A 23,851-nucleotide genomic window follows, 5' to 3' on the forward strand; every position below is an offset into this window, starting at 1 on the left:
TTATTAGGGGATACACTTTCATGGGTAAAAACCGCACTTCTTCAGATGCATAGAGTGAAAATTATGGAAACAGGCATAAATATATATTGGCACATAAAGAGAAGGGAGTTACCTTACAAGTGGAGAACCAATGTTGAAGGCCTATTTAGTCAGGGCGGATGTAGTCCACTCCCAATAATTGATGAGGAGGTGCCAATACAAGGAGAGGGAAAATTGCTTTTGTAGTGAGCCAACCACTCTCAGTCCCTATTCAAGCCCAAATTGATGGTGATGGCCAGTGGTGTTCTGTTATTTTCCTTGTTGGGCCTGTCCTGTAGTAGGTGACTTCTGGGTACCCGTCTTGCTCTGTCTACCCGTCTCGCTCTGTTTTTCAGACTGACAGAGCAAGACGGGTACCCAGAAGTCACCTACTACAGGACAGGCCCAACAAAGAAAATAACAGAACACCACTGGCCATCATGTACAGCCCCCAGCTAAAACCTCTCCAGTGCATCATCAACAATCTACAACCTATCCTGGAAAACAATCCCCCACTCTCACTGTCCTTGAGAGATGGGTCAGCCCTCACTTACAGACAGCCCCCACAACCTGAAGCAAATACTCACCAGCAACTACATGCCACACCACAGAAACACTAACCCAGGAACCAATTCCTGTAACAAACACCATTGCCTTTTCTGTCCCCATATCTACTCTAGTAGCACCATCATAGGACCTAACCACACCAGCCATACCATCAGAGGCTCATTCACCTACACATCTACTAATGTGATATATGTCAACATGTGCCAGCAATGCCCTTCTGCCATGTACATTGGCCAAACCGGACAGTCTCTACACAAAAGGAATAGTAACATACAAAAGCAGGTAGGAGAACACTTCAATCGCCCTGGAAACTCAATAACAGATTTAAAAGTAGACATTCTTCAACAAAAAAACTTCAAAAACAGACTTCAAAGAGAAACTGCAGAGCTACAATTTATTTACAAACTTAATACCATAGCTTAGTGGTTTGCGCATTGACCTATTAAACCCAAGCTTGTGAGTTCAATCCTTAAGAGGACCATTTAGGGAACTGGGGTAAAAATCTGTCAGGGGGTTGGACTAGATGACCTCCTAAGGTCCCTTCCAACCCTGGTATTCTATGAATTTGGGCTTGAATAAGGAGTGGGGGTGGCTGGCTCACTACAAAAGCAATTTTCCCTCTCTTGGTATTGACACCTCAATTATTGGCAGTGGACCACATCCACCCTGACTAAATTGGCCTTCAACATTGATTCTCCGCTTGTAAGGTAACTCCTTTCTCTTCATGTGCCAATATATATTTATGCCTGGTTTTGTAATTTTCACTCCATGCAGCTGAAGAAGTGTGTTTTTCATCCACGAAACCGTATGCCCTAATAAATCTGTTAGTCTTTAAGGTGCAACCAGGCTCCTTGTAGGTTTAACCTTAGGGATGCTACTTTTCAAAGAGTCATTGGGTTTTATCCTGTGTTCGTTCATTCTGGGACACTGCCAAGTCACAGAGGCCTGAAATCCAGGTTTTGGTTTATCACTGTGAGTTCGGCACCACTGTCTCTTCTGTTTTTTCCCAATGGCACTGTGATGTTGTACCCCACAATGCTTTATAGAAATATGCTTATGAATAAATATGACATGAATGGAATATGTTTTATGCTACATAGGACATGTAATGTATCTCTGCAAAGGTTATGATCTACTGAATATATTCATACTATTTGTATGCATGTATCATTTTTGTATTCAAAGTTACGAATATTGGCTGTGTACTAGTTTGATTTTAAGCAGCCTCAGTGAAGCATTTGGTCAGCTTCTTGAGAAAAGACTATTCTCAGTAAGTGCCCAGTCACGAAACACTTAATCTGACAATAGACTTTGATAGACGCCAATCCACATCTGAGCTTTCCTGGGAACATTCCTGTAGACATGTGACTTGCCCAGGTGACACCAAAACTCCATCATGTAGAGGAGATTCTACACAGGTGGAGGGAGGGGTTTCCACACACAAGAGAGAAACTATATAAAGCCCTGGAAGACCCCTCCATTTTGTCTTCAGCTGGCTCAAGAGATAGCCTCTCCACCTCCAAAGGATACTTGAAAGAAACTGGAACAAAGGACAGTAACCACAACAGTGCGAGTGATTGCAGAACCCAGACTAGAAGGAGGCTAGTCTGTAAAAGAAGCTTTTTGGAACATCTCTGAGGGTGAGATTTCATCTGTAATCACTTTCTTACTGTATTAGGCTTAGACTTGTGTGTTTTATTTTATTTTGCTTGGTAATTCACTCTGTTCTGTCTGTTATTACTTGGAACCACTTAAATCCTACTTTTTGTATTTAATAAAATCACTTTTTACTTATTAATTAACCCAAAGTATGTATGAATACCTGGGGGGGGAGCAAACTGTGCATATCTCTCTATCGGTGTTATAGAGGGTGAACAATTTATGAGTTTACCCTGAATAAGCTTTACACCGGGTAATTTGGCGTTTGGACCCCATTCGGAGTTGGGTATCTGAGTGCTGAAGACAGGAACACTTCTTAAGCTGTTTTCAGTTAAGCCTGCAGCTTTTGGGGGACATGGTTCAGACCTGGGTCTGTGTTTGTAGCAGGCTAGTGTGTCTGACTCAACCAAGCAGGGCACTGAAGTCCCAAGCTGCCAGGGAAAACAGGCTCAGAAGTCATCTCAGCACGTCAGGTGACAGTCCCCAAGGGGATTTCTGTGATCCAACGTGTCACAGGCATACAACAGTTTATTCTCCTGAGGACTGAAATGCTTTGGTCCAACTAAAGTCTTTGGGCTCAATACAGGGGGATATATATAAAATGTATACAGGGGATCATATTGGAAGAACTAATGGTCCTTTTTGGCATAAAATTCTATGAAATCTATGATGGGTGTCAGGATAAAACCATAAGGTAAGTACAACAGCAGATTTGTGCATGAGAACCACACAGTGAACCTAGTTAGAGACAGGATCTGAGACTGAGCAGCCTAGTTTCAGTGTTTATGTTGACTGAGGCTGTTGCCAGGAGTAAAAGCAGCAGCAAGAACAAACCAGCAGTGACAGTGAAAGGCAAATTAGAGTGTAAACATCTCTCCATGTTTATAATCTCATGGGTTGTTAGTTACCTGGGGAAGGTTTTATCTCTTTAATATGTTGTTCTATGTAGGTGTTCATGTTCTGCTCATCAGCTGAGTACAGTACAATCTCCATTAGCCAAAGGGTGGGTGTCAGGATATACAGAATCACAGATCTGTTTCAAATATCAGGGTGTAGCCGTGTTAGTCTGTATCCACAAAAACAAGAAGTCTGGTGACACCTTAAAGACTAACAGATTTATTTGGGCATAAGCTTTCGTGGGTAAAAAGCCTCACTTCTTCAGATCTGTTTCAGAAAGTTACCAAACACATGAAATTAAAGATTAACCCCAGGTGAATTAGAACTTTTAATTAACTCAGTTATTAAAATCCTTTCAGACCTTTAGATAAAATTTCTCGAAGTGCAAAGCATTAGTTAGAAACATTATTATTTATTCCCCTCTTTTCTGTCTGGGTATGTGGTGCACTTGGAGGAGCTGGACATCCATCCTCAGCTCCATATGACAGCTGGATCCTTCCCTCCCCTTCCACTGGAGAGTCCCCAAGTCAACAGCTTGCATGAAATCAGCCCCTGGGGGACAATCTCAGATCTGCAAGACTTCGGTTCTTTAACTGCAGAGCAGTTAAATCTGGGGCGGGGCAGCAGGAAAAGTTGGCAGGAAGGGAACCTGCTAGGATTGAGGAAAAGTGATGATTCTCTCTGCCAGAGGCAGCACAGTATTGACCTGAGCAAGAATACATGAAGAACAGCTAGCGAGGGGAAGGGAGAGAGTAATAGCACATGCGTGAATGCAGAGAGTTAAGGGAAGATTTAGAGATGGCCCTTCGCAGAACTTGGAAGGATTTAGGCACAGAGCAGTAAGTCTGTAGCGCTGCCCCTGTCACTCCCAGCAGCCTGAGAGTCTGCAGTGTCCAAGCACGGGTACCCTGTGTGGAAAGAGAAGAGAGAAATAACCACTGGGGAACAAGTGGGAATTTTCTCTTGCAGGCTCCAAGGCATTCCTCAGTGACTCTACCTGGCAGCTTCAGGGATAGGAAATACTCTAGTAGGGATCAGGACATTCTGCTGCTGGGGGAGACTCCGAATTCACCCTCAGTGAAGGGAGCAAAATTCTCCTGATTCTCACGCCACTCCCAGCCTCGCAATATTGTTTGGCCTGTTTTATACTACAAGGTTAGGTTGATGTAAGCTGTCTTGTATCGACCTAGCTGTGGAAGAATCTTCACTTAAATTTGGCTCCCGCTGACGTAAGGGCCTCACTACATCGATTTAGTAATACCCAGCTCCCTGAGTGGCACGGTCACAGTCGATGTCAGTGTAGACAATGTGTTGCTTATGTTGACTGTTACTGGCCTTCAGGAGCTGTCCCACAATTCCCCACACTGACAATACAATTGATACAAGCACTCCTGGTGAGGACGTGCACCACCAACACAAGGATCCAGCTGTGCACACGCACAAGCGATTTCATAACTGTGGTGGCTGTATGCCAATGTAACTTAGGTCAACATAATTTTGTAATTGCAGACATGGCCTTAGAGCCTGAGTGTATAAAGGATCTGGAGATAAGAGGAGACAATAGAGGGGCCCAAATAAGGGCCGCTGAAGCAATGCCAACTCAACCAACATCCTCTCTGCCCCTCTCTCCATTCCTACAGCACATTTATCCCAAGGTAGGGTGACTAGATACCAAGTGCGAAAAACTGGGACAGCGGGTGGGGGGTAATAGGCACCTATATAAGACAATTTCACTGCTGGTAGCCTCCCTGCCCTGGAGCTGGGAGCCTAGCAGAGGCAAGAATCCTGCTTGCAGATAGGGATCCCAGGGTGGCGACAGCTGCTGCTGCTGTGCTGCGGAGAGCCAGTCATCCCCCAGAATCCTGGTTCCAGCTGGGCACTTGCAGGCCAGCTGCTGTGTTGCACGGAACCTGCCAGTCTCCAGTTGAGTGTCTGGGGGCTCAGAGGCTCGCTGTCAGGGCTGTGGATCCTGGAACCTCTGTAAGTTTTCAATTTAAATCGGCCCGTGTTTCGACAAAAGTTTCACAGACTCTATAATAGGTATGACAAAACATTTTGGTCCAGTGAATCAGCATTTGTCAATGAAACTGTTTCATCCAAAGACAACCAACCAGCTCTAGTCCTAACACCCTGACACTTGGTGGTCACAACCCTGGGCCGAGGACCCCCGGTCTTAAGAGAAATAGACCAAGAATGAAGAACCTGCTAAGTTTGCTTGTTTAAGAAAAGAGAGAGTCATTGGACAGGCTTAGGCTGGAGAAAGCTTGTGAGTGCTTGTGTGAGAGACCCTACCACTAGGATTTTAAACCAGTCGTTCTAGTTCATTTTAAAGTGAAAGAACTTAAATTTATGTTAGTGTACTGAGATGAAAGAGAAGTTGGCAAGAACAACCAACCAAAACTTTGGAGTCAAGAGTTCATAGGCTTCTTGGTTGGGTTTGGTTTCTTTTGATTTTAAAGGAGAGGTTACTTAATAATTTTATACATAAATATGAATGTATCTATATCCAAAACTACAAACAGTCTGCAACAAACTGATGTTGCAAGAGTCTGTGGGGAAGAAGTGGAGAATTTGCCATAAGTAACCACCACCATAGCCCAGAATTCAGATGGCCCGTTTCAGAGCTATACCAGGTCGGAGACTGATCTTCCAAGGCCCAAAGATGGCCCAAATGGTTCCTGGAAAGGTCTCTACTCACTGAAGACCCAATCCAATGTCTGTAGAAGTCATTTAAAATGCCATTGACTTCAATAGGTGTTGGCATAGGCCCTAAACATCCGAAATGTCCTTGAAATTCAAGTTAACTGTCTTGTTAAATCTAAATTATAGTGAAATCCTAAAGACTATCAGGCCATTTTACTGGGGACACATTTCACCTCCTTCATTCACCTGCAACTCACCTTTCTTATTCTTCTGGTAGACAAGAAGTCCCAGCACCATGAAGATCAACCCCACTACGAAGCCCCCAATTCCAATGAACATCTTGCTCTTGGCAGAGTCAGGCTGTGCCACTGCCAAAAGAGGAGCACAGAGGACTAGGGCTCAGCCTGGACTCTGATTTCCCTTACAGTATCTTTGTTGTCTTACTGAGGCGTCTGAGCAAGTAGGTATGTGGGGCACTGTGCCCCGGTCTGGATGGCTGTTACACTGCAGCACCTGTTACTTCCGTTCCCCCACCTTCCTTTGGCCTTCTCCAACTGTAGGAATGACTTGGCCCTCCAGCCAGATCACTATACAGAGTCCAGTCCCTTCTGGGGCCTCAGTGTCTTTTACAAAAGTCTAACAAACGTGGAAACAAACCTTCATCTTAGCTGGACTCAGCAGGCCACCTCTTCCTCCCAGGCATGCACTGAGTGCTACAGTCTTTTCCCCATGCTGCACCCCAGGTTCCTATGCCTCCAACAAACCCCATTTTGAGGGGCTGGCACACTCCTTCCCTCACTCAGGGGCAGTGGCACTGGAACAATTTGTATAGTAGGGGTGCTGAAAACCATTGAATCAAACTGTAACCCCTGTACATGACAGAAACCACTTAAGTCAGGGGTACTGCTGCTCCCACAGCGCTCCTGGTTCTAGCACCCCTGCTCAGGGTTCAGGCAGGCTGCAGCCCAGCAGTGTCCCTGCTTCCAGTTCACCTGCTCTGCTCAGCCTTCTTTCAGACTGCTCCCCAGAGTGAGCCCAGCCCAGCCTCTCTCAACTGGGCTCACCCAGCTCTTTATGGAGGGAGAGGAAGAGGAAGAGGGGAAGGAGAATCCAGCTGGGCTTTATCTCCAATTAGGCCTGGCCTACCTGAACAGGTACAAGCAGGTGGGTTAATTGGCCTCTCGGGCCCATATTAACCTTCTCACAGCACATATGGGGCACACATCCCATCACAGCCTGCTTCATGGCCAGCCTCTAGTTGTCTCCATAAAGCTAGGAGTGACCCCAAGGCATCCTCAGGGGTTGCCCCAATGTCAGTCTCTTACCCCACTGCATGGTGATGGGCGTTTGCAGGCTGACGTGCTCCACTTGGCAGGTGTAGATATCTCCCCTCTTTGGTTTTGTTTCCAGCATCACCTGGGTCTGGAAGGTCCAGTCTCCATTATGTAGCAGCTCCCTGGATACAACTCCAGCTGTCTCCTCCTGCCCATTTTTGAACCACTTGGTCGCTATCTCAGAAGGATAAAACCCTGTTGCAGAGCAAACCAGCAAGCTGGGGCGGTGGGAAGACTCTGCTTTCAGGGTAGAAATTTTCACTCTGGGCTTAACTGTGTGTGAGAGAGAGACCTTGGTGAAGGGGCCCAGACACAGAACACACACCTTCCTCTTCTCTGTCCTATCAGAAATTGCTCCTTGCTGGGACATGGGTGGGAATGGGACCAAAGGGGGGCAGCTCAAGTCTACGCCATCTGCAGGGCCAGTGCTACCGCTTAGGCAGCCTAGGCAATTGCCTAAGGCGCCAGGATTATTCGGAGGGTGGCAGGCGGCTCCGGTTGACCTGCCGCAGGCATGTCTGCGGAGGGTCCGTTGGTCAGCGGCTCCGGCGGAGCTGCCGCAGTCATGACTGCGGACGGTCAGCTGCTCGCGCAGCTCCAGTGGACTGCCCGCAGGCATGACTGTGGCAGCTCTACCGGAGCCACAGACCAATGGACCCTCCGCAGGAATGACTGGGGCAGCTCCATCGGAGCCGCGGGATCAGTGCGGGGGGAGGAGGGGGGCCCGAAATGGCCGTGCGCCTAGGGCGCGAGAAACCCTAGCACCGGTCCTGGCCATCTGGATTTCTTGAAACCCACCTGTCTCCTTCTCCTTCAGCAGCCCTGACCCGGAAATGCACAGCCATAACTGTACTCTGTATGACACCCCTTCCTGCCACACTAGTCCCATCCTTATCACCATCTCCCAGGTGAGGGATGCCCATGGTACCTCAGTGCCTTCTGCAGAGAACTTTGGTAGGGAACCGGGTTGGGGGGTTCACCCGCTGCCCTTAGTCCCAGTCCCAGTCCCATGGCGTGCCTACTGCCAGAGGAGCTGGCAGGATGGGGAGGACCATGTGTAGAGCTTTGGGATCCTGGCCTGTCTGTGGGGCTCACCCAAATTATTTCCTTCAGTCCTAAAGATTCTGTCTTCTCCAGTTCCGTCCTCCGACTCCCCCTCTGCCCCTGCAAGTTCAAACCCAGCCCCACTGATGCCCAATTGCCGCCTGGTAGGGAGTGCATAGAGAGAGGCAAATATAACAGCACCAGATGCGGGGGCTGACCCAAAGTTCCCAGTTCCAATTTGGTCTCCTCCCCCTTCAGCTCACCTCGCCTACCCACAGTGATGTTCTTAAATCTCCTGTAGTTATAACTGCAGAACTTCTCCACTGAAGCCCACAAGTAGCTCAGCCACTCCAGCCGGTTCCAATACTCCGCGATTGGGCGACCCAGTTCTGTGCAGGCCACCGAGAAGCCCAAGTCACTGTCATAGTAACAGATCTCCTGCTGGCCCCAGATTAGTCTTTTCAGATACCTCACCTGCTGCATGCCATTGGTGTAGTGACACTCAGACTTCTCCTGCAGCAGGAAATGCTCTGAGAGGAGAGAGGAGCAGGTCAGGAACCCATCTCCACCCACCTCTGCTGCAGCCTTTCCCCATCCTTGGACCCTCCCCTCTCACCTCCATCTGCTAGTCCCTTGTGTTAATCCTGTAAGAGAATCTCTGAGCCCTAAGCTGGGCAGGGGGAAAGCTTTTGTGTTCCCCATCCTGAGAGTCCAAAAGGGCTTTTTTCCCCAGCATTGGGGTCTCTGCTTACCTGGAGGGTCTGTGCAATGAGCTCTGTGAGTTCTCAGTGCTATCGCCACTATTAGAGCCCCAGCCCAGCAGTTCCTGGCAACCCCAGGGATCCCTCCGGGGGCCATTGTTGTTCAAGAGGGGGAAAGTTGATGGGGAGATCAAAGCTAACAATACTGTCACACTCCAGCTCTTGAAAGTGGAAGTACTCCACAAAGTCCTGACCACAAAAACTCAGAAAGTTCCCTAATACTCAGGGGATTGGGTGGCCCTCAGCCAATGCTGCAGCCAGCCTCAGGACTGGGCCATATCATCGGTCACTAGGCAGCAATGGGGTCAGCTTCTCCTTTGCAGTAGAATCAACTTCCTAGAGCACGACAGACCCAGAGTCCCAGCAGCAGCCAGTGTCCCAGAGCGCAGTCACAGCAGAATGGGCAGCAAAGCACCTGGCATACTGTGACTGTTGATCCAGCCCTCTCTCTCCTGGGGCTGATGTCTCCAGGCCCTCTCCATCCATGGAGCCCGTGACAGAAGAAGTGATCTTGGAGCACACTGGGCCACAGGAGGGCAGGGGTGAAAGTCCTATTTGCTGGGACTGCGGGCTTGAAGTATGCCTGGCATCAGCCCTACACCAGCAAGGACCCCCAGGCAAAGGGGGCTGAGAGGCAGCTTAGCTTCAAATCAGATAGAGAGGGTCCATTTGTCTGACCCCCTCTGAGGGTGGGTGTCAAGGCAAGGTAAGGGCAGAGTAGGATCTAATGAGAAACAGTCAAATGAAAAACAGACCCATTCAATTACATCACATCATGGCAGACAGCTAAAAAGTGATGACATTTTAAGTACTTATATACAAATGCTAGAAGTCTAAATAATAAGATAGGTGAACTTGAGTGCCTTGTATTAAATGAGAATATTGATATAATAGGAATCACAGAAACTTGGTGGAATGAGGATAATCAGTGGGACACAGTAGTACCAGAATACAAAATATAGGAAGGACATAACACGTCATGCTGGTGAGAGAATGGCACTGTATGTGAAAGAAAGCATGGAGTCAAATGAAGTAAAAATCTTAAATGAACCAAACTGTACCATAAAATCTCTATGGATAGTAATTCACGCTTGAATAATAAGAATATAGCAGTAAGGATATACTACCGACCACCTGACCAGCATGGTGACAAGGATTGTGAAATGCGCTTGGAGATGTGAGAGGCTATAAAAAAAAACCTCAGTAATAATGGAGGATATCAACTATCCTCAGATTGGCAGCTCTGGACAGGATGCAGAGATAAAGTTTCTTGACACCTTAAATGACTGCTTCTTGGAGCAGCTAGTCTTGGAACCCACAACAGGATTCTTGATTTAGTCCTAAATGGGACACAGGATCTGGTCCAAGAGGGCAAAATAGCTGAACCGCTTGGTAACAGTGACCATAATATAATGAAATTTAACATCCGGGGGGTGGGGGAGAATACCACAACAATCGACCACGGTAGCATTTAATTTCAGAAAGGGGAACTACACAAAAATCAGGAAGTTAGTTAAACAGATTAAAAGGTACAGCGACAAAAGTGAAATCCCTGAAAGCTCCATGGAAACGTTTTAAAGACGCCTTAATAGAGGCTCAACTTCAGTGTATACCCCAAATTAAAAAACATAGTGAGAGGACCAAAAAAGTGCCACCGTGGCTAAACAACAAAGTAAAAGAAGCAGTAGGAGGCAAAAAGCAGTGTTTAAAAAGCAGAAGTTAAATCCTATTGAGGAAAATAGAAAGGAGCATAAACTCTGGCAAAGGAAATGTAAAAATATAATTAGGAAGGCCATACAATAATTTGCAGAACTGCTAGTCAAAGACTCAAAAAGCAGTAACAAAAACAATTTTAAGTACATCAGAAGCAGTAAGCCTGCTAAAAAACCAGTGAGGCCACTGGACAATCAAGATGGTAAAGGAGCACTTAGGAAAAAGGTCATTGTGGAGAAACTAAATGAATTCTTTGCATCGGTCTTCACAGCTGAGGATGTGAGGGAAATTCCCAAACCTGAGCCATACTTTTTAGGTGACAAATCTGATGGACTGTCCCAAAGAGAGGTGTCATTAAAGGAGGTTTTGGAACAAATTGCTAAACTAAAGAGTAGTAAGTCACCAGGACCAGATGGTATTCACCCAAGAGTTCTGAAGGAACTCAAATGTGAAATTGCAGAACTACTAATTGGTATGTACCCTGACATTTAAATCAACTTCTGTAACAGATGAGAGGAGGATAGCTAATGTGACACCAATTTTTAAAAAGGTTCCAGAGGCAATCCTGGCAATTATAGGCCAGTAAGCTTAACTTCAATACTGGGCAAACTGGTTGAAACTATAGTTAAGAACAGAATTATCAGACACATAATGAACACGATTTGCTGGGGAAGAGTCAACATGGTTTTTCTAAGGGAAATCATGCCTCACCAATCTACCAGAATTCTTTGAGGGGGTCAGCAAGCATGTGGACAAGAGTGATCCAGTGGATATAGTGGTACTTAGATTTTCAAAAAGTCTTTTACAAGGTCACTCACCTTAGGTTCTTAAGCAAAGTAAATTGTCATGGGATAAGAGGGAAGGTCCTCTCATGGATCAGTAACTGGTTAAAAGATAGGAAACCAAGGGTAGGGATAAATGGTCAGTTTTCAGAATGGTGAGAGGTAAATAATGGTGTCCCCCACGGGTCTGTACTCTAACCAGTAGCATTCAACATATTCATAACTGATCTGAAAAAGGGGGTAAACAGTGAGGTGGCAAAATTTGCAGACAATACAAAACTGCTCAAGATAGTTAAGTCCAAAGCAGAATGCGAAGAGCTACAAAAGGATCTCACAAAACTGGGGGACCGAGCAACAAAATGGCTAATAAAATCAATGTTGATAAATGCAAAGTAATGCACATGGGAAATCATAATGCCCAATTATACATATAAAATGATGGGTCTAAATTAGTTGTTACCACTCAAGAGATCTTGGAGTCATTGTGGATAGTTTTCTGAAAACATTCACTCAATGTACAGCGGCAGTCAAAAAATATTGGGAATCATTAGGAAAGGGATAGATAATCAGACAGAAAATATATATTGCCTCTATATAAATCCATGGTATGCCCACATCTTTAATATTGTGTGCAGATGTGGTCACTCCATTTCAAAAAAGATATACTGGAATTTGAAAACGTACAGAAAAGGGCAACAAAAATGATTACGGGTATGCAACAGCTTCCATTTGGGGAGAGATTAATAAAACTGGGACTTTTCAGCTTAGAAAAGAGATGATTAAGGGGGGATATGATAGAGGCCTATAAATTCATGACTGGTGTGGAAAAAGTAAATAAGGAAATGTTATTTACTCCTTCTAATAGCACAAGAACTAGAGGTCACCAAATGAAATTAATAAGCTGCAGGTTTAAAACAAACAAAAGGAAGTATTTCTTTACACAACACAGTCAACCTGTGGAACTCTTTGTCAGAGGATGTTGTGAAGATCAAGACTATAACAGGGTTAAAAAAAAAAACTAGAGAAATTCATGGAGGATAGGTCCATCAATGGCTATTAGCCAGGATGTGCAGGGATGGTGTCTATTTGCCAGAAGCTGGGAATGGGCAACAGGAGATGGATCACTTGATGATTACTTGATCTGTTCATTCCCTCTGAAGCACCTGGTACTGGCCACTGTCAAAATACAGGATACTGGGCTAGATGGACCTTTGCTCTGACCGAGTATGGCCATTCTTATGTTCTTATGAAAGAGGGAAGAACCCAGTCCTTCCTACTGGAGATATGGAAGCTGTGGGGACAGGCAGGCAATAACTGCTGACAGCCAGAGAGATGAGGCTCCTTTCCCTAGTTGCTGGTTTATACCCCGCTTCCCTGTAGTGAGAGCCCAGAGAGGACCAGAGTACCCAGCCCATTGTACACTGGACAGCACAGGGAGCCATCACAGCAGGGTAGGCTGGCAGAGTCGGGACTATTTGCTCTTAGGCACATCCGTTATAACAGCCAACAGCCCTATCCCAGCTTCAGAACCAGGGAGGAGAATCCAGCCTCGCCTTTTGCTCCGTCCCTGTATGGGGACAGATCTGAGCTCAGCTACTGTGTCAGGATCTTTCCTCATGCTGCACACATGGGGAGCCGCGCCAGCTCTCTTACCCTGAGAAGCTTTGACATCAGATGACAGGACACCTGCAAACAAAGAAAGAACCAATGTCAAGTTTCCCCAGGAGCGAGCCGAGCATGTGCTTCTCCCTCTGCGAGACCCACTACCTGCCTCCCCTCTCAGCACAAGACAAAGGGGCAAGAGACAACACAACCCCATCCCCGCCCTGGCAAGCCAGCAGCCCTCACGCCACACACCTCCTTCTTGTTACAGTAACGTTCCCATTTCCATCATCACCAGGCCTTTGAGGGGCCCCATCAATTCCCCTCCCCAGAAATCCCATCACCCCCATTTCAGTGCTGGGATCTCTCTTCCTTTAACTTGGTGTGACGATGCGGTTCTGGTGGGACCCAACTGAGAGTGCCAACTCAGGATCAATTGCTCAAACAGGGCAGTTACAGCCCTAGGCTGGGGTTTTTCACCTCTAAGGCAAACCAAACCAGCCAGACAAAAATGACCTTGGTTTCACCCCACTGGCTAACCACAAGTCACACAAGCAATCACTTAGACACTCCAGTCTTCTCAGTTCAACAGTTCTACTCGTCTGGGTATGAATGGTTATGAAAACAACATCCCAGTAGAAAGAAAGGTTCTGCTCGGATCCAAGGAAAGCCCAGCCAGGTAATATGAACTTAGATGCTTCCCCAATACCTGTGCAATCCTTTGAATATAAAATCTAAAGGTTTTATTCATAAAATGAAAAAGACGAGATGAGACTAGATTGGATTAATGGAAATCAAGTTAATACGGTAAATGGCCAAAGTTTTAGTTAGGCTGGTAGAGTGATGGAAACTGCAGGTTCAATCAGTCTCATGGATGTACATTTCCAGCTCGGATGGGTATCAGTCTTTGTAGAGCTTTCAGCTGTAAGGCAAAGTTACTCCAGAAGGTAAGAAGCAGGACTGAGACAGATGGGATGAGGCGTAGCCTGTTTTATGGTTTTCAGGTGTAAGGCACTTCTTTGGGGGTTCTTACTGTGGAAATTAAAGCAAAATGGAGTCGCAGTCAATGGGCAGTTCTGCATACTCTGCTGAGGGTCAAAGGATATGCCTCTCTCATGGGTCATTGTGTAGCTGAATATTCCTTAAAGGGCCAATAGCAGCTAACAGAGCTAAACACAACTCACAGCACAAGTTTGAAATACAGACAGCATACAGCCAATATTCATAACTTCAACTACAAAATGATACAGACATACAGACAGCATAATCATAACCAGTAACCCGTAACCTGGTCTTAGACAGCTTATATGACCCCTTTTACATAGGATTTGGTGCCACTACAGGACCTTGGTTGCAAATCATGTTCTATATGGTCCCATCTTATATCAATAACGTCACCCCTGGCATCACTGCACAGCAGTTTCTTCATTGTCTCCTTAGCCTGCTATGTCATGCTCCTGTACCAGATGTAGATAGGCTACAGAGCTTGCTTATGCACACCAGATGTGTTCATCATAAGATTCTTCAAAGCTCTGCTAGGCATGGCTGAGGGTTGTTCAAATAAAGTATTTTACACAAAGTTATCCCTAGTGGCTGAGCAATATAATACAGATGAACATCCCATTACATCTCTCCCTTTAAGTTCTACATTCCTACCATATACAATATTTACACTATTGCACTATATTTCATGTTCAGTATGTATCACTCTGTTAAGTGTCTCTGAATTGTATTGGCTTTCTAATTACATGACCCAAGCGCATGACAAAGTGGTCATCTGGCTGTCCATTAGATGCAACAACTGGCCGTGGTTTGTTCAGAATTCGAGTCGTCTTCTTGTTCTGCATTTGCTGTCTGTAGAGTTTTCTCTGTTGATTGTTTTCTGAAGAACAAACTGTAGATGTTGGGAGTTTCTGCCGAACTCTCCACTCTTGGCCTCCATCACACACGATCTGGGTGCTGAACTGTTTTTCTTTACGACAGCCGGGGCTGTCTGTCCCTTTTCTCCATCCAATTGACATGAACACGGTCACCAGTGTTCTAGACCCGGCAATTCTCTGAGTAACATCTTTAGTAAAAGTGTTCATAAGCTTTTTTTAGCTTTTTTATCCTATTTGGCTACTCTCTTTATGTCTGGCCACCTTGGAGACAGATTCTTTCCCAAAGTTGGAACAGTAGTTCTGAGTTGTCTTCCCAACAGGAGTTGTGTTGAACTATATCCAGTAGCTGCTGGTGGTGTTGATCTGTAACTCAGAAGAGCAAGGAATGGATCTTCCCACTGTAAGAATTTCTCAGCTGTCTGTACAGCTCTCTCAGCCTCTCCATTCACTGGTAATGGGTAATGTAGGCTGCTAGTAATACGATCAAAATAATATTTTGTTTGGAATGACTTAAATTCTGTTGCAGTGTTTGTGGTCCGTTGTCCTTTATTAGCTGTTCTGGAATACTGAAGAGAGCAAAAGTGCACTTCAGTTTCTTGATAACAGCGGGACAGGTTATATCTTTTAAGTTATTTCTATATACCTGGAAAAAGAGTCCATGACGACCAGGTAATGATGTCTTCTGAATATGCATGAATCTGCAGCTAGTCTCTTCCAAGGACTGCCTGGTAGAAGTGTTGTTATTAAAGGTTCTTTGTGCTGTGTTGGTCTATTAATTCTGCAGTAGTCACATACAGACACTTTATTCTTTATGTTCTTGCTGATGCACTGCCACCACATTGGCTAGTTGGTCCACCCATGGCATTTAGTTAATCATTAACGTCCTTCATAGATGAGGCTTAAGATTTCTCCTCTCATTTCATTTGGAATTATGATGCCATTGTCTTTAACCATGAGTCCATTTGACTTGCTTAATTGTCCACGCACTGCAAAGTAGTCTCTTGTCACTCCCTTAGTGTCCTTTAGATACTTGGGCCAGCTGCTATTAATGTAATGTAGAACATCCTGCTGTTGCCTGTGCGTCAAGGTTTCTTTTTGTAACTGGAGTAGTCTCTTTTCTGACACTGGTCTCTATGTGTTGATAGCATCCACAAACATCTTTATATCGTCTTCGAACTCACTTGTAATTGAGTGTGATGCTGGGTTCTGTGACAGCCTCTGCTACTACCAGCTTTTTCCCCAGCATATATTTAGCAATTGGATCTTTTCTGTTGATGAGGGTTGACATTATCCAATACAGTCTGGACTGATGAACAGCTGTGTCTCCTCAGCTCCCCAAGCACTGGGAGGGAAGGGGAGAAACAGGACATGGCGGCGCGCTCAGGAAAGGAGGTGGAGGCAGAGGTGAGCTGAGGTGGGAGGACGGAGCCGGGGGGGAAGCTGCTGGTAGGTGCAGAGCACCCACCAATTTTTCCCCATGGAAGCTCCAGCCCCAGAGCCCCCATGGAGTCAGTGCCTATGGTGAGAGTTACCTCTCCTCACACACAGCCTACAGCATGTAAGTTACTCACAGTTATAATGTATGAGCACCATGTACAATCACTCATGAATTACACAGCAGAGAAACACCAGCAAATTCCCAGTCTCATACTTCCCCCAGAAATCTCTGTCTTGTACTGCCCAGCTCTCTCCTGGACGATACAAGGTCATATAAAATCCATCATTTTATTAATAGAAAATGATATGCACACATCCTGTTAATTCAAGTGGAGTTTCCCAAACACACTTATTAACTACAAAAGGATAGATTTTAAGGGAATATAATAATGAGGCATAAAAGTCAGAATTAGTTACAAGAAAAATAAAAGTAAAATGCAACTAATGCCTAACTTAACAAACTAGAGTAAATTCAAAGCAAAGGTCTCTCTCATCACGTTTCAGCAGTCTTTGGGCAGTCCTGCACTACAAACTTGCATTGGTGCTGCTGCTGGTGCAGCACTTCTGGTGAAGATGCCCTCAGGAACGAGAAAGTTCCCCTGTTAGCTTAATAACTCCACCACCTCCGTGAGAGGTGGTAGCTATGTCAGCGAGAAACATTCTCCCGCCTACCTAGCGCTGTCTACACATAGGTCGGTGTGACAACATCACTCAGGGGTGTGGATTATTCATACTCCTGAGGGACGTAGTTTGACCAAAGGAATTCTGTAGAGTAGATCAGGGCTTACTGGCCGAACTTCTTTCAGTCAGGATCTCTCTTCCCAGTCCAGTGCTGTTTTCTTTGTTCTTGGTGTCATGGGTGCCGTGAGCAGAGAGAAAGGGAGGAATAATTTGGGGCATCTGCTCTTTCTCCTTATGGTTCTTTCTCTTCTTCAAGAAGCATCTCCTGCAGCCTTCCTACTTTTTACTGGCTGTAAGGGCAAGTGGCTGGTGGGAGGATCCAGCTGTTGTATGGAGACATGGATAAACGGTCAGATATTCCAATTGCAATACATATCCAGGAGAATAAATAAGAGTGACTCTCATTCATATCTGGCACTTAAAGCAACTTACCTAGGTGTCTGAAAGTGTCTGATGATGAGTTAATTAAATGTACTAATTAATCTGGTGTTAATCTTTAACCTCAGCTCTTTGATAGCCTCCTGTGCTTTCTGTTGCTGTATGCAGGGGAGGGTGTGACGGTCAGTACCCCCTGTGTTCACCCCTTTCACAGGATTATGATAATTTTGCAGAAAGTATGCCTTGTGAGGTATCACTTGAAAACTCATAACTTGCTGATCATTATTATCGTGGTAAAAATGTTTGGCAACTCTGTATGTAAAGTTATGAGTCCCTCACCAAAGGCTCTTACGTAAATTAAGCTGTCATGGGATAAAAGGGAAGGTCCTTTCATGGACTGAGAACTGGTTAAAAGACAGGGAACAAAGGGTAGGAATTAATGGTAAATTCTCAGAATGGAGAGGGGTAACTAGTGGTGTTCCCCAAGGGTCAGTCCTAGGACCAATCCTATTCAATTTATTCATAAATGATCTGGAGAAAGGGGTAAACAGTGAGGTGGCAAAGTTTGCAGATGGTACTAAACTACTCAAGATAGTTAAGACCAAAGCAGATTGTGAAGAACTTCAAAAAGATCTCACAAAACTAAGTGATTGGGCAACAAAATGGCAAATGAAATTTAATGTGGATAAATGTAAAGTAATGCACATTGGAAAAAATAACCCCAACTATACATACAATATGATGGGGGCTAATTTAGCTACAACGAGTCAGGAAAAAGATCTTGGCGTCATTGTGAATAGTTCTCTGAAGATGTCCACGCAGTGCGCAGAGGCAGTCAAAAAAGCAAACAGGATGTTAGGAATCATTAAAAAGGGGATAGAGAATAAGACTGAGAATATATTATTGCCCTTATATAAATCCATGGTACGCCCACATCTCGAATACTGTGTACAGATGTGGTCTCCTCACCTCAAAAAAGATATTCTAGCACTAGAAAAGGTTCAGAAAAGGGCAACTAAAATGATTAGGGGTTTGGAGAGGGTCCCATATGAGGAAAGATTAAAGAGGCTAGGACTCTTCAGCTTGGAAAAGAGGAGACTAAGGGGGGATAAGATAGAGGTATATAAAATCATGAGTGATGTGGAGAAAGTGGATAAGGAAAAGTTATTTACTTATTCCCATAATAAAAGAACTAGGGGTCACCAAATGAAATTAATAGGCAGTAGGTTTAAAACAAATAAAAGGAAGTTCTTCTTCAAGCAGCACACAGTCAACTTGTGGAACTTACCTGAGGAGGTTGTGAAGGCTGGGACTATAACAGTGTTTAAAAGAGAACTGGATAAATTCATGGTGGTTAAGTCCATAAATGGCTATTAGCCAGGATGGGTAAAGAATGGTGTCCCTGGCCTCTGTTTGTCAGAGGATGGAGATGGATGGCAGGAGACAGATCACTTCATCATTGCCTGTTAGGTTCACTCCCTCTGGGGCACCTGGCATTGGCCACTGTCAGCAGACAGGATACTGGGCTAGATGGACCTTTGGTCTGACCTGGTACGGCCGTTCTTATGTTCTTATATGTACCTTTTAATTCTCAGGGAATTAGGGGCAGATTTACAAACATCCCTTCAGGCAATACATCTTCTCTCTCAAGCAGAGTCTGAGTGTAGAAAAGAAACTTTTAGTGAAAGGAGAGAGGTCACCTGACATTAAATTAGGGAAAATGCCCCATGCAGGATTCACTCTGGGCTTCTCTGTGACAGAGAGGTAAAACCTGGTAAAGGGGCCTAAGTGCAGAAGAGGGCTGAGAAAGATGAGGTGACCCTCCCTCATCCCAGAGAAAGGTCCCCTGCTATCTGGATTTTGTCCATTCCTAACCCATGTGTTGCTCTGGGTTGGATCCAGCAAAAAAGTGTCAGTGCAGAACTGTGCCTCATTCATTTCCAGCAGGAACAGAGGGATGTTCTAACCCTTGGTGGCCCAGGGAGATTGAGTCTCAAAACCACAAAGAACAGGAAACCTTTCCAGCCACTACACAGATCTTGAGACGGGATTCTGACAATATTCCTCCAAAGCTGAGAATGTAGACTAGTGCCAGGTTGGAGCAATACTTATTTAAAAGCAAAAATAATTCTTGCCCTCTTCTACCTCGTCTCATTTGATCCTAGTCCCTCCCACTGCTCCTGCATTTCCTGGCCACATTATTGCTCATCTGCAAAGCAGAGAGATTGCAAATGGAGGGAAATCAGACTGTATGGTCCTCCTGCCCCCACTCCCATGCATGGCAAGGCTCTCTTAGAGCAGTGGTTCTCAACCAGGGGTACATATACCCCTGGGGTACACAGAGGTCTTCCAGGGGGTACATCAACTCATCTTGATATTTGCCTAGTTTTACACTAGATTACATAAAAAGCACTAGTAAAGTCAGTACAAACTAAAATTTCATACAATGACCTGCTTATATTTCTCTATATACTATAGACTGAAATGAAGGTACAATATTTATATTCCAATTGATTTATTTTATAATTATATGGCAAAAATGAGTCAGCATTTTTTTAGCAATAGCGTGCTGTGACACTTTTGTATTTTTATGTCTGATTTTGTAAGCAAGTGGTTTTTCAGTGAGGTGAAACTTGGGGGCACGCAAGACAAATCAGACTCCTGAAAGGTTCAGAGCCACTTTCCTAGGGAACTGGGGCAGTTTGGGCAAAGGCAGCTTGGTTTCAGCAGTAAGCCAATCTTGTCTGTCACAGACACGCTAACTAACAGCTGCCAGATGGACAAAGGGAAGCGACTGGCTCAGGGTTCTGGGTTCGTATCAAAATCAACTTTCTCTTGAGAAATTCGGCAGCTGGAGGTGGTTTTAATGCACTCACTCAGAGAAGCTGTTAGAAGAGAGTTGATATCTCCCTCTGTGTATAACTGACCAATCCCCTTCAAGAGTGTCAGTGGAGATCAGGGCCTAGATCCTCAGCTGGTATAAGTCAGCATAGCTCTGCTGAAGCCAATGGAGCTGTGCACTGATTGAAGAGCTGACTCAAGAGTCTGAAGTTCATGTTAATTCCTCACATTCTCCCTGTCTTTGACTTTAGGCAGCTCCAGGCTTCTCATCCATCCTACATAGTTTCTCATATGCACTCAGCCATAGGCACCGACTTCTACTGTTCCCGGTGTGTGCTGGACACTCCATCCCACCCCTGGCACCACCCCAGCACTGCCCTCACCCCAATTCCACACCTTCCCAAAAGTCCCCATCCCCTTCCCCCAAGTCCCCGCCCATGCCCCGCCTCTTCTCCACTTCCTCCCCTGAGCACGCACATCCCCACTCTTCCCCACTACCTCCTGGAAAGTCCTAAGTGCCGCCAAACAGCTGTTTGGTGGCAGGAAGTGTAGGAGGTAGGCAGAGGAGCGGGGACCCACTAATTTTTCCCTGTGGGTGCTCCAGCCCCTGAGCACCCACAGGGTCTGTGCCTGTGCACTCAGCACTCTAGTATCTGAGCATAAAAATAAATGAATAATCATCCAACTATTCAGGTTTAACCAGCAAAACTGTTCATAAACCCAAAGACACAATAATATTGGTGCCTCCTGACTCAGTGTTAGTGCTGAGCCAGCCTGACCCAGGGCTGCCTGGAGGGGGAAAGCAAGTGGGGCAATTTGCCCCAGGCCCCACAGGGGCCCTGCGAGCCCTGGTGGGTCTTCAACAGCACTACCGCTGGGAGAATACAAGTGACACAGCTCCCCCGCTTTGCCTCAGGTCCCCTAAATCCTCTGGGCAGCCCTGGCCTGACCCATGGCTGAGCTAAGGCAAAACTTCTACCTCATCATGAGGAGCTGATGAAGGATATGCCAGCAGGGATCTTCCTGCCTTTCATCCAGGAGCATTGGAGAGACATCACAGAAATGGTCTCTGTAACAGCAGGACACAGGTGAGTAGCCTACAGACCCTCTATTTACCTGTCTCTGTTCTGAAAACTATTTATTCCTACCCTTTGTTTCCTGTCTTTTAATCAGTTACTGAGCCATGAGAGGATCTTTCTTCTTATCCCATGACTACTTAGTTTGCTTAAGAGCCTTTGGTGAGGGATCTTGTCAAAGGCTCTCTCAAAGTCTAAGCACACTATATCCACTGGATCACCTTTGTCCACATGCTTGTTGACCACCTCAAAGAATTCTAGTAGATTGGTGACTCCTCCCCAGCAAATCATGTTCATCTATGTGTCTGACAATTCTGTTCTTTATTATAGTTTCAACCAAGTAATTGTCAGGATAACCTCTGGAGCCTTTTTAAAAAATTTGTGTCACTTTAGCTATCCTCCAATCATGTAGCACAGAAGCTGATTTAAAAGATAAGTTACATACCACAGTTAGTAGTTCTGCAATTTCATATTTGAGTGCATTTGTAAGTGTTGGGTGAATAGCATCTGGTCATGGTGAGTCATTAGTGTTTAATGAATCAATTTGTTCAAAAAATTTGTTCATTACCTGCATCTCTCCCAGCAAATTCAGTGGCATTGGAAAACTGACATCTTAGGGAGGTTGGTTGGGCCAGATCACAGGACTGGCTATATCGGAATACTACACCTTCCCCAGACTGATTCCCCTGCCCCAGATTCCTATTTCCTCTGGTTGGTTTTTCAAGAGAAACTCAAAGTCCTGAGTTCACCTGGGCCTTCTGCAGCATGTGGGGGCATCAGCTATTTGGGGGCATATTAAGAGGAGGGGCTGTAAAGCAGCCTAAGAAGCTTGAGGGAAAAGAAGCACTTAGTGTGAGTGAAGGCACCACAAGAGAAACAGCACACCATCAAAGCTGGCAGATTAAAATCTTTTCTCCTCCCCTTTCTCAGAGCCCAAGGGGGCTTCTTTCCCAGTGCTGGGGACTCTGCTCACCAACTCTTTTTTCACCTGGAGGGTCTATGCAATGAGCCATGTGGTTTCTCTACTAGATGGCCAGCTCAGCAGCACCTAGCCCCAAAGCCACTGCAGCTCAGAAGCGGAAGACACAGGAACAGCGAGGCCAAGAAGACCAATGTCTCACTGGGAATCCCCCCAGAACAAGAACTTCTTTGCAAAACTCTGAGGAACAAGTTTCTGTAGAGAGAAGTACAAACTAGACTGAACAAGTAGCTAAGCAGTGGGACACAAAAGGAGTTTGTGTTTAATTTAACCCTCTTTGTCCCACTCCTGCCTCTTAACAGCACTTGGCCCCTTGAGAGCTGCCTTTCATCCCACAGGTCTCAGAGCGGTTTACAAGTGTAGAGCCAAAATCTCCAGGGTTTAGAACGGACAAGGAAGGCACAGAGATGAGGTCTTCTTGCCCAAAGATTACACAAGGATTAGTGGCTGAGCAAGAATAGAGCCCAGGAGTTCTGACTCCTAGTCCTACCCACTCTAAGCACTAGATGGGAATAAGACACAGGAGGCCTCACTCTTGTCTTGCTCCAACAGGACCTCTCGCCTCGCTCCCGCCCGGGCTGGGACCCAGGAGTCCTGAGCCCCGCCCCTTACCCGGGCTCTGGGGCTGGGAGCAGGACTAGGGAGTCCCGAGCCCCGCCCCTTACCCGGGCTCTGGGCTGGGACCAGGACCCCGGAGTCCCGAGCCCCGCCCCTTACCCGGGCTCTGGATTAGGACCAGGACTAGGGAGTCCCGAGCCCCGCCCCTTACCCGGGCTCTGGATTAGGACCAGGACCCGGGAGTTCTGAGCCCGGCCCCTTACCCAGGCTCTGGATTAGGATTAGGACCAGGACTCGGGAGTCCCGAGCCCGAGGCGCCGCCCCTCTGCGGGCCCGTCATTTCCACAAACCCGAACCCCGCGTCATTATCTTACCTCACCATAATACATATAATTTGCATATAAAGTAGCTGGTTTGTATAATACGGCTCCTCTCCGCAGTACGTAACCCGACCCCGCTCTGTACAAAGCTAACTCCACCCCCGCCCGGCTCTGGCACCAGCCCAGGGCTGCGCCGCCTGCCACCCGGCCTCTGAGTCGCGAACTACAATTCCCAGAGCACCTTGCGCCTACAGCGGGTACTTCCGAACATCGCCCCGCCTCCTGATAGGCTCATCTTGCCCTCTTGCGGCAACCTTGGCTACGAGGGGTCACGTGTGTGTGCGTGACGCTGGATGATGCCACCGCCTACTGCTTTTTTTGGTTTCACGTGGGTCGATCGGTCCGGGGCCGGGCCGCTTTAACTGGGGCCTTCAGCCCTGTCTCCTCCTCCGGGCAGAGCTGCGGCTGCAGCCTGGGCGGGCACTGGCCTCCTGGGGCCGCGGTGCAGGGTCACCTCGAGATAGGAGGAGCAGGGCCTAGGAGCCCTCTGGAGATAGGGGCAGGGGCGCGGGGGCTGGGGGGGCTCTGGGGTAGGCAGCTGGCCGAGGGGGAACGGCTCTGGGCGGTAGGCAGGGGTAGCTGGGCCCGGGGGGGAGCGGACGAGGGGATGGCCGGGTGGGA

The 23,851-nt window shown here is 46.4% G+C and overlaps 1 protein-coding gene across 4 annotated transcripts; it reads right to left on the reverse strand.

Annotated features, from left to right (window-relative positions):
• Positions 1-3,131: 3,131 nt before the first annotated feature.
• On the reverse strand, positions 3,132-23,009 carry LOC116822103 (HLA class II histocompatibility antigen, DR beta 4 chain-like). Of its 4 annotated transcripts, none has more exons than XM_075061797.1 (6): positions 22,905-23,009; positions 13,072-13,104; positions 8,426-8,692; positions 7,110-7,391; positions 6,042-6,152; positions 3,326-4,049 (listed from the first exon to the last, which is right to left on the reverse strand). In XM_075061797.1, the coding sequence occupies exons 3-6, from the start codon at positions 8,643-8,645 to the stop codon at positions 3,967-3,969; spliced, it is 696 nt and encodes a 231-aa protein (XP_074917898.1). In that variant the 5' UTR covers positions 8,646-8,692; positions 13,072-13,104; positions 22,905-23,009; the 3' UTR covers positions 3,326-3,966. The 4 variants fall into 4 exon arrangements, with proteins under 4 accessions (XP_032631618.1, XP_032631616.1, XP_074917898.1 ...); XM_075061798.1 differs by lacking the exon at positions 22,905-23,009 and adding an exon at positions 21,217-21,315; XM_032775727.2 differs by lacking the exons at positions 3,326-4,049; positions 13,072-13,104; positions 22,905-23,009 and adding exons at positions 3,132-3,277; positions 8,915-9,075.
• Between the last annotated feature and the right edge of the window lie 842 nt (positions 23,010-23,851).

Source organism: Chelonoidis abingdonii, chromosome 1, assembly GCF_003597395.2.
Source record: "Chelonoidis abingdonii isolate Lonesome George chromosome 1, CheloAbing_2.0, whole genome shotgun sequence".
Classification (NCBI taxonomy): domain Eukaryota; kingdom Metazoa; phylum Chordata; order Testudines; family Testudinidae; genus Chelonoidis; species Chelonoidis abingdonii.

Coding starts and splice junctions, on each gene's coding strand:
- LOC116822103 (XM_032775725.2), bottom strand. CDS start 9,020: ATGGCCCCCGGAGGGATCCCTGGGGTTGCCAGGAACTGCTGGGCTGGG. Junction 6,153..7,109: donor GCCCATCACCATGCAGTGGG/GTAAGAGACTGA, acceptor CTCTTTTGGCAG/TGGCACAGCCTGACTCTGCC. Junction 4,050..6,041: donor CTACCAGAAGAATAAGAAAG/GTGAGTTGCAGG, acceptor CTTTCCACACAG/GGTACCCGTGCTTGGACACT.